Raw genomic sequence first — 10,061 nt, 5'->3', positions numbered from 1 at the left:
AAGGAAAATAACTTGTACATTATTGATAGATATAGTTTTAAGGACATAGCTCTTCCCCTTTAGATAAGCTTTGTTTGTGTTGTTAAAAAAACGATTATTTTATATTTTGCTTGTCGTCTAGGTGGTATTGACGCAGGACCTTAGTGTATATGTAAATTTATTATGCTTTTGTTTATGTATACATTTATGGTGAGGGGCAATAGGAATGTAATATATCTACCATCTTGTGTCCATCACTTTCTTAAGAATGATCATTAATTATTACGATGGAAACCACTTTTTACAACCTGTTTGTAGTTTAAGTTATAGATTGTGAATGTGGTTGCCAACGTATGTAGACTCTTTCTATTGATATTTCTTTTTGTGTAACTTTTCTCTTCTGTAAAATGTTTAATATTTTATTGTATCAATAAAACAATACGACGTTTATTTCACCTGGGCTTGTAAACGTACTGTTTGTATGTCTAGATGGGATGATTACATGTTAATATGTGATACATTATATCTTGAGGTCATAATTTTTTAATAGATCTATAGCTTTAGTGTGTGTACTATGAGGCTGCTTTTTTTTTTATGTTTATTATTATTAAAATAAAGCCCTACAAAAGAAATAATCTTTAAAATGAAAACAGACGTCTAGTTTTTTTTTTGTTCTATTATTATTATTATTTTCATTATTATTATTATTATGTTAGAATCGAACGAGTATTTATTCTCTGGTGCTGCAAGGGTCGAGTTTCGTTAAAGAGAAACAAAATTCATCGTAGTCCCTTTATCAGTTTCCTCTGAGGAATTTTCTGGTGATGTGGCAGGTCTGCAGCGATACCCCCTCTGACAGGCAACGAGAATGTTCCTAGGAATGTTCGAGGTCTTGAAGGTATCTGTGAGGCTAGTAATTATTATCCCATCAGTTTATATAACAATGTGGTATATTGTTATTTTGGATAAACCCCATAAACGCTTAATCTCCAAGCATATTTTCTTTGTTTTTCCATTATCATTATTATTATATTATTATTATTTTTGTTTTGGCTTCTACTTGAACCAGTACTAAATTTGATTCTAATGTTTAAAAAACAATTATAAAACAAAAAGGGAACTTAAAATAAAAATTAAAAAAAAACTAAAGGGCAGAAACTTTGTAAATCTGTTTTTTTTTTCTTGAATTTTTTTTTTCAATTATTGGGCAGATGTTTATTAATTAAATTTTCCATACGAATATAATGCACAATATTTTGTACCAGTTTTTTTTTTATTTCTCAAACTGAAATTATAAAATAATATAAATATTACTAACGATATACAAAGTTCACGATAGGTCATAATATGAAGATAAATCCATTCTTATATACAAATATATTTGGAATGCGCACACACACACACATATAACGATAAACTTCTATACACACAAACACACACACACATGCTTTCGTCATGAATATTAAACAAGCAGATGACGAAACGAAAGTTCAACTTTAGGTTTAGCCAATCGTTGAACGCTAAAGGAAAAAGTCTGTGAGAAAATATAGACCAAGTGAAAAAAAAAAAAGAAAAAAAAGAAAATTTGTTACTATTTACATCATCCTGGGTACTTGTTGATTGCTTTACACATGAAACACTAACAGTACATCTGAATACATCAACCATGGCACTGGTGCAATTATGTTTACTGTATACAATAGAACACTGTTGTCACGGAACCTCATGTGTATTTCATGCAACATTATTAAATTATATTTAAGACAGTCCAACTTACGACACCACCAATGTAATGAAGTTAAATGTTAAAACTCGTTTGTGATTATGCAATAATGATAACCAATTATTGGGGCCTACGACTGTTATTAAAGCATACATGTTAAGAATCATAATTGTACTGATATGTTTAATTTTATGTTTAATTTCCTTTGTTTCCCCTCGAACTTGTAAAAAAAAAAAAAAAAGTTTTTACTTTTAAACATCTAGGCATATAGAATTATTCCTGTTGTAGCCTACATTTCGACCAACACTTTTGAAACATTGCCTACTAAATCTATGTCCTCAATTTACACTAACAAGATTGGGAACTGGAAATCAAATGATCCTATACTGCTAATTATAAACGTTCCTTCAAAGTCAAAGAAGAAATCGCGTATCCTTGGAACTTTACATGCCAAATAATTTCGGCCTTAAATGTCAAATATAAACGTATATCTTTTTTTTTTCATTTTGATCTGCTGAAAAAAAAAAAAAAAAGGTAACGAAAAAAAATGAAATGAGGATACGTTCATGAGCCCGGTTAGCTCAGTCGGTAGAGCATCAGACTTTTAATCTGAGGGTCAAGGGTTCAAGTCCCTTATCGGGCGATGTTTTTTTAATTTTTTTTTTTATTTACAGTCAAGCGTTTATGACTTGACAATTACATATAGTGCTGAAGTGGAGTTAAATTAAATACATTTTGTGTGTTTGTGTGTGTGTGAATTTGATTTCATATCCGTAGTCAGACCAGAAATAAATGGGACTCCCCCGATTTAATTACTGTTTGTCTCCCCGCCCCCTTTTTTTTTTCAGGTTGCGAACATGGCCAAGTATCCCATTCTGTTAAAATGCCCTGCAAATAGTCATCTCTTTAGATAGTAATTGTGTAATCATAACAACAAAACAATGACTTTGTTCCATTTACTTTAATTAGCAGTAAAATATCTTTCATTTGAGCGACTAAAAACATTACCAGAGTCCGTTCTGTTTTATGTATCAAATATATCTCATTAAGAACTAAGCACATCGTAAGGCGTTACTTTTTAAAAGTAAACTTACGCAATATAGCAACGTTTGAAGATACATTAGAAAATAGGCACCAAATACAAGTTTGCAGAATAATTAAAGAATGTTAACAGACCGCAATATATACATTAAAAGAACGAAACATTATAAAGACAGAGTGGTACAAACAAATGAAAACTAAATAATAGCTTATATTAAATGTAATATAATCTTGAAATAAACCCTTGCTTTTTTCGTATAATTTTATAGTAATTTTATATATACAAGAAAAATTGAAAATGAAATTATGAAAGAATGGATAAAAATAAAATAAAACATCTGCACCGTATTTCGAACTTTCGGACAAACCTGACAGCCAACAACATTTGAGAATTCGGGTACAGGGCATGAGGAAAGCCTAGGAAAAGCTGGATTGATAAAGTAGAGGCAAAGCAGCAAGAGGAGGGTCTGAAGCATCACACCTACCATCAGACCATCAGTTTCATTTCCCAGCGACACCTGCCAGGTTCAAAAGGAGGGAGTGCAAAGCCAATGGTCAAATCTGTAATTATAATCCACACATAAGTCCTCGTTGTTTTTTGTTTTTTTGTCGTTCCTCCGTATACAAAGCAATCTGAACGCAGACCTAACTTTGAGTCTGTCTGTATTACCTGGCCTAGCTTAACTCCGAGGAGTTTAGCACAAATGGAAGTTTGGTAGGGCGTCTCTACAAGCCTATTCAGCTAGATATTTATCATGCCTTATGCAATGCCGGTTTGTAGTAGAAATAAAATCACATTTCAATTTTATAACTATATGGATCGTTTCCCTATGGCCAGATTTTCTGTGTACAACAGGCCAAATTATAACAGAGAAAATAGACAAACATTTGTACACACATTCTTATTGATTTTTTGTCCAAACACTGATAGTAGAGGACGCGAACTTTGTATCAGACAATCTTTGTAAGTTTCCTTAATATATTTTTTTTAATCTTCATCAATCAAGACTATGATTTACGGGACTTGCTAGAAAGCTGACAAATAGTTTATCTTTTCCTATGAACCTTTCGCGCCTGGAGGCTATATGAGATAAACATTGATCCACGTCTATGGGGGTAGTCAATTACATTATTGTTACAGACATGTTAGTGTCTATTATTTCAAACTAGTCTTCGTACGCTATCCTTAAACACAGACTCATTTCCCTTTCCAATCACATCCTAATAAGTGACACGAACCACATATCTTCTTACATTATTTCAGATATCGTGGTACCAGAGTTCGGTTTAGGCTGTAGTTAAAAAGAATCTGATAAAAATAAAAACTTGAGCATCAGTAGTGTCATGAATAAATCACATCCGTACGCAATGTTCAGGCCAAGAACTGAAGCAGAAATCATTTCTAAGTCTCCATTCTGAAATGTCACTGTTTTCTTGGGTAGAAGAATGATTGCTTGTAGACAATAAATAAAGTTTTTATGTGTGTATTTATTTATTTTTTATTATTATTTTTTTGTGCCTGATCAGATTTAGCCTGACAAAAAAAATGAGAATGCGAATAAAGGAAATAAATGTCAATTATTTGGTCCAAATCCATAATATATGCTGCTCATCGTATAGCCAACTTAACCGGATTATTTATACAAAAATAATTGTTGTTTGATTGCCCTGTTAGGGTTTGATATATTGTCATTAGGGAGGCCCACAAATGTTAATGTGATGAGAGCACGCCGCTGTCTGAGGACCCTGAGAGATTCATGCTGTTGCCGGCAGAGTCGGTGCCATTGTTCATCCTGTAAGCGAGCTCCTCGCTGGAGGGTGTTGGAGAAATGCACGACCTATGAACGCCGTCGTGATACCGGGCCATGGCCGGGTGCCCGTGGGTCCGACTCATGAGTGCGGGCTGCAGGGTCATCAAGGAGCTGCTCTGGTGGATGGAAAGGTGGGGCGCTTGTTGCGTCAGGGGAGTCAGAGAAGGTCCGTGGCAAGGAATCTCATGCTTGATGGAGTAGTCGTCATCCTTCTCCGCCTTTGGAAAGGGGATGGCGTGGTGATGCATGTCCATGCTGTTCACCTGGTGCAGTGAGTGCTGCTGGTCTTGCATGCTGCTGTTGCTGACGGTGACGAGCTCTCCGGACTGCTCCTGACGCTTCTTGTTTTGTTTTCTTTCCTTGGCTCTTCTGTTTTGAAACCAAATTTTAACCTGTAAAAAAAATAATAATGTTTAGCTCATGGTATCAAATTGACAATCTCTACCTCTCCTTTAAAGTCGTGTACATTTCCTAAGTTTAAAACTAAACAACATCAGAATGAAAAGAGTGTCCGATTTGTAAGTAAAGTGCCACCTTTTAGATCTACCTAAAAATGTGGCAGACGATATTAAGGTTATGCGGATCTCGGTTAACGAGGGTGTCATGTGCCCAGCACAACGACCAATCTTCGTTTATTTTGGTGGGAAGCGTGGTCGAGAGGCCAAGTGCGCTTGAACTTGGCTACCTAGAAGGGGGCTCGAGGTTCGACACCCGACTCGGGCAGAGTTGTGTTTACTGAGCGCCAAAAGGCAGCACGGAAAACCAACTCCTAGATACCCCCCCCCCCCACTGGTCCACAAATGAGATTGGACCAAAAAGCGCTCTGAGCATGCTATAAGCATGAAAGTAGCGCTATATGAAAGCTATAATAATATTATCCCCCCGTTTATGGGTGGATTCATTACAGGACTGACGACACGACCTCGGCGATGAGCTATTGGTCTCCTCTGCCCGCAGGTTGCGAGATCGCAGGTCAGTGTCAGTGTCCCTAATCCTAACCCTACTGTAACGATTGGTCTCCCTTTAGCAGTACGAGGGGCCTAAACGATTGTCCAAAGATGTGCCTAACTCTAAAACCTAAAATATCATGCTAAGAATTTCCATAGATCTACAGATTGTTATATAAACCTAAAGTTCTGCACTATTTGATAACAAGGCGTTGTTTTGTAGGTCTGTATTCCAACCTATAGGTTATGGATATACTATTATAGAATGCTTATGATCAGAAGCGGCCTTGGGGGAGGGGGGGTGAGTGGGGCTCCCGCAACAGGAGCCGCAATAAAAAGTATCTTTTGTCACTGTCCACCAATCGTACAAATATTCGTGGCCATAATATGTCACTCAACGAGTGGCCAGGGCCCCGCGCTTTGTAGGGCCGCCTCTGCGTATGATAATGTTTGCATGACGGTGGCAAATGAATCTTCATTTCGCGGGCACCCCCTCGGGCGCAAAGCCTTGTTTGCCACACCTAGAAGTCGCAACTGCTAGGACTCTTAAAGTCCTAAAACAGTTTTAAAAATACGAGCCAAAACGCGGCGTAGCATACAACCCACCCCTTTTTTTCTGAGTTCGTTCTCTGTCCCCGCGAAAGTTACGTTGGGTAACTCTAGTCCGACTTGCAGAAATAAAAGCGTTTTCTTTCCATGACTTTTTCACCGAATTAAATATTTAGATTTGGTCAAAAACCTATTTCCAGGTTAATTTACGCTGTAAATTACTTTTACAGAGGCTTGTCACAAGAATACAACTTGTGTGGAATAAACGTCTAAAGACTAATAAGTTTATCTAAAAACTAAAATAAATGTCTAAAGATAAATAAGTTGATCTAAAAACTAAAATAAATGTATAAAGATTATTAAGTTGATCTAAAAACTAAAATAAATGTCTAAAGACAAATAAGTTGATTTAAAAACTAAAATAAATGTCTAAAGATAAATAAGTTGATTTAAAAACTATAGGAAGATAGACATTCATAGAGTTGAACTTTAGAGAACTTGTTGAAACGTCGATGAAAACGTTTCATAAAACACGGAAATCTGGACACCATTGCTCAACTCACATATCTGAAACCTCCAACGTGATAATGAGAAACTGTCTGATCTAAAAGACTAAGACTAAGACTGCTTTATTGATCCTTATGGACATTCGTTGTGATTACATGGACTCTTTTCTCATATACAGACAACACAACAGAAACATACACACAAATAGAAAAAACACAACATAAAGAGTTCATTCAGTTACTAAACACAGGCATCTTGGTCCTTTTCATGTGTCGCAGTTGATCTCAGATACTAGATATAGATCTAGGACTAGTCATCTCTTTCTCTGAACCTTCGTTATGGAATGTGTGTGCGTGTGTGTTTCCTATGTGATATGGAAAGTGAGTATTTATTGTTACTTGCAGAGAGGGAGCATTGATTTTATGTTAGTCTTGTAATAGCATGCAAGATAAGCTGCACTGTCGTGAGGTACGCCCGACGACTCCAGAAAGCCTGATTGTAGAGAGTTTATTTATCTGTTGACTTTATTTACTTTTTACTTCAAGTTTTATTTACCCATGTATGGTAATAAAAGTTATATTTAATTTTGTTCACAAAAAAAAGTTTATTCAAGATATTTCAAGTTTCGTAAATTAAAATACAATACGCCTGAAGCTGTCTACCAGCAGCTTGGTGCTACAAGTCAACGACCATCAACAACAACCTTCCAGCTTAATAAGAATGCACAAGAAGAGTGTAGTGTGACAAGCGTAAGCGTGTGAGCTGTTAAACATCAGTTCAACGTGTCTCTTTAACCCGGAAGTAGAATGACGTACCTGTCTTTCAGAAAGGCCAAGCTGCCCTGCGATTTCCGCTTTTCTCCTGATGGTGATGTACTTGCTGAAGTGAAACTCTTTCTCCAGTTCCAGCCTCTGGTGGTCTGAGTAGACAACTCTGTACTTGTCTTTGGTTCGAGTCTTACCTGAAAAGAAAGATGAGTGACCTGATTGGTGGTCGAGGTCGAAGGCCAAGGTTACAAAACTAATTAACGAGCAAGTTAGGGGAGATGGTAAAAAAAAAATCAAACTATTTTAAAATATTAATTTTAAAAAGGTCATAGGTTATGTAAACAAAAAATGTTCAGTTTAGCTAATGGGATTTTGTGTACTAACATTTAAATTATTTATTGGGCTGCCAGCGACATGCCATATGAGGAAAACTGGACATTGATGTAATTTTGGAGGACGACTTATTTCAAATCTCTCTCTCTCTCTCTCTCCCCCCTCTCTCTCTCTCTCCCTCCCTCTCTCTCTCCCTCTCTCTCTCCCTCTCCCCCCTCTCTCTCTTTCCCTCTCTCCCCCCCTCTCTCTCTCCCTCTCTCCCCCCTCTCTCTCTCCCTCCCTCTCTCTCCCTCTCCCCCCTCTCTCTCTTTCCCTCTCTCCCCCTCTCTCTCTCTCCCTCTCTCCCCCCTCTCTCTCTTTCCGTCTCCCCCCCAGGTATTTTAAAAATCAGTATAGTTAATGAGGTGCAACGCGTACCCTCTCCAAAGTCTTCCTGTACCCCACTTTGGGAAACACTGGTCTATTTGATGTATGAGTGGGGGGGGGTCAATGAGTATCTTAATACATTTTTTTTTTTTTTTATTCGTTTTTATTTTTTTATCTTTTCTTTATTTTCATACAGTATAATTCCTCAATTCTGTTTGTGCTTTCGTATGTTCCATTAACCTGGTTTAAACAAAAACAAATTTATTCTTGAAAATTTCGTCTAAATTTTAGCAACAATTGTGTCCTCTAAGCACCCTAACCTTAACCCTAACAAAACAAGGTTACAAAGACAGTTTGTGTGAAAACACAAACTCAAAATTGGCCCCCGAAGTGGTCCACCCAGGCAGGTAAAAGGGCAGGTTTCAATATTTTCAGAAAGAACATCATAATTAAATTCGATCAAAAACAAATGACAGAGAAGAATGGAGAAAGAAGGTTGACAGATTTAGATCTTCTGTGGTCCAGCAAACCAAAAGATAGAGGAAAGTAAATGTAAAGATGTGAACCTGGCCTAACTGATGTCTTATAATGAATAACTAATTATCTAATTGCTTAGTAAATGGTCAATCTCTAATTCCTCAAAAAAAAAATGACTTTAGTTGTGTGTTCTTCAGGGACTGTGTAATATTGTAGTTCACATGATAAAATGAAAAATTACTTATTAATTGTTGTTTTAAATAATGTCCAACTTATATGCATACTAAATAATTTTTTTCTATTTGAAAAAAAAAGTAAACATTTTTTTCGTGTAAATCTAGAAGTTAGTATGACAGAACTTATATAATTTAGCAATACAAATGTAAAAAAAAAAAAATAAAAAATTTCCGACAAAAATTAAAAAAAACCGTTTGCATAAATGTGTTACAAATTTAGTAAATTTCAGTCTGCCCTACAAAAGAGGCTCCAGTGTTTGTTACTTTAAATAGTGAATAGTTGTAAAAGTGGTGTATTTTTATGAAAATACTGCTTGCATAAGTGATTTAAAAAAATAAGATTTTTCGGTTTTTGAAAAGAAAAAAAGTAGCCGTTACATTAGAACTTTGAATTGACTAAAATATTATGATGTCGGATTTTCAATACCTTTTCTAGTTTACGAGATCTAAGCGGGACGGACGGACAGACGAACAGACATTTCACGGAAAACTAATATCAACTTTTCCCCTTTCGTGGGCGCTAAAAAAAAGATTTAAAAAATATATCAAAGTCTGTACAAATGTGTAATGAATTTTGAACGTAAAGAACCAAGTATAAGCTACTTTGGAAGCGAAAAGTCCGGAAGACTAATTGACCATGTGTCCTTGAAATAGGTCGGTCATATGGTCATTAGTAATACAGAGAAAGTAAAAAGTTCTGATTATCTTGCATGACTGAATGGTTCTCATGTTCAGCGCATCGCGCGGATCAAAAGGGCCACTTGTGGAAGTCTTGCAGCAGTGATGCGCCACTACAGGGTGCATCATCGGCAGCACCAACTTCACACACACCCAGCAAGCGCACACTGTATTGAGTTCTTATCTATCGGGTCATCTTGTACCCCCCCCCTCCTTTTCACTTTACTTTTTTTTTTCGGTATCCATTACCTCTCGCGCGGGAACAGCCCCGCAGACAACAAAGAAAGCTCCCCCGACGCGGTCATCTGATACGTTGAATCACTGACCGCTCGTGCCCCACCTAATCACCACCCGTTGACCGGAAGATCAGAATTGACGAAAAAAAAAGGGGGAGTCAACTTCAAAAGCCGCCCACTTCCTGTCCCGGACCTAGGCTTCGGCGCTTGAAGCTAAATGAGTAACATTCTAGTCAGCTATTAAAATTACGTCATCATTTTTTATAGTTTTTGTATCAAAAACATAAATAGTTCACATTTATCTAATTATAATGGCATGAGACAAGAAGAAAAAAATAGGTCTATATAATAATCCCTTGATCATTATAGCCTAGAATCTAGGTCAACGCTAAATGAAAAGAAATGAAAACT

At 36.5% G+C, this 10,061-nt stretch overlaps 1 protein-coding gene and 1 non-coding gene across 5 annotated transcripts in view; one reads left to right on the top strand and one right to left on the bottom strand.

Moving 5' to 3' along the window:
- Window positions 1-2,272: 2,272 nt before the first annotated feature.
- On the top strand, window positions 2,273-2,345 carry Trnak-uuu (transfer RNA lysine (anticodon UUU)). The gene has a single exon. It is a non-coding gene; the product is annotated as a tRNA-Lys (tRNA).
- A 299-nt stretch (window positions 2,346-2,644) lies between these two features.
- The window catches only part of LOC106078038 (homeotic protein caudal-like), a 29,922-nt gene continuing 22,505 nt past the window's right edge, over window positions 2,645-10,061 (bottom strand). For 3 of the 4 annotated variants that reach the window (XM_056039621.1, XM_056039622.1, XM_056039623.1), the window contains exons 5-6: window positions 7,373-7,539; window positions 2,645-4,946 (exon numbers count right to left, since the gene is read on the bottom strand). In XM_056039621.1, the coding sequence (XP_055895596.1) occupies window positions 4,455-4,946; window positions 7,373-7,539 (659 nt within the window). In that variant the 3' untranslated portion in view covers window positions 2,645-4,454. The remainder of the gene's footprint in view (window positions 4,947-7,372; window positions 7,540-10,061) is intronic. The other variant, XM_056039624.1, reaches the window with a different exon arrangement.

This window comes from Biomphalaria glabrata, chromosome 8, assembly GCF_947242115.1.
Source record: "Biomphalaria glabrata chromosome 8, xgBioGlab47.1, whole genome shotgun sequence".
Taxonomy (NCBI): Eukaryota; Metazoa; Mollusca; class Gastropoda; family Planorbidae; genus Biomphalaria; species Biomphalaria glabrata.
Note: the sequence above shows the minus strand (reverse complement) of the source record. Positions and strands in the feature narration are given on the sequence as shown.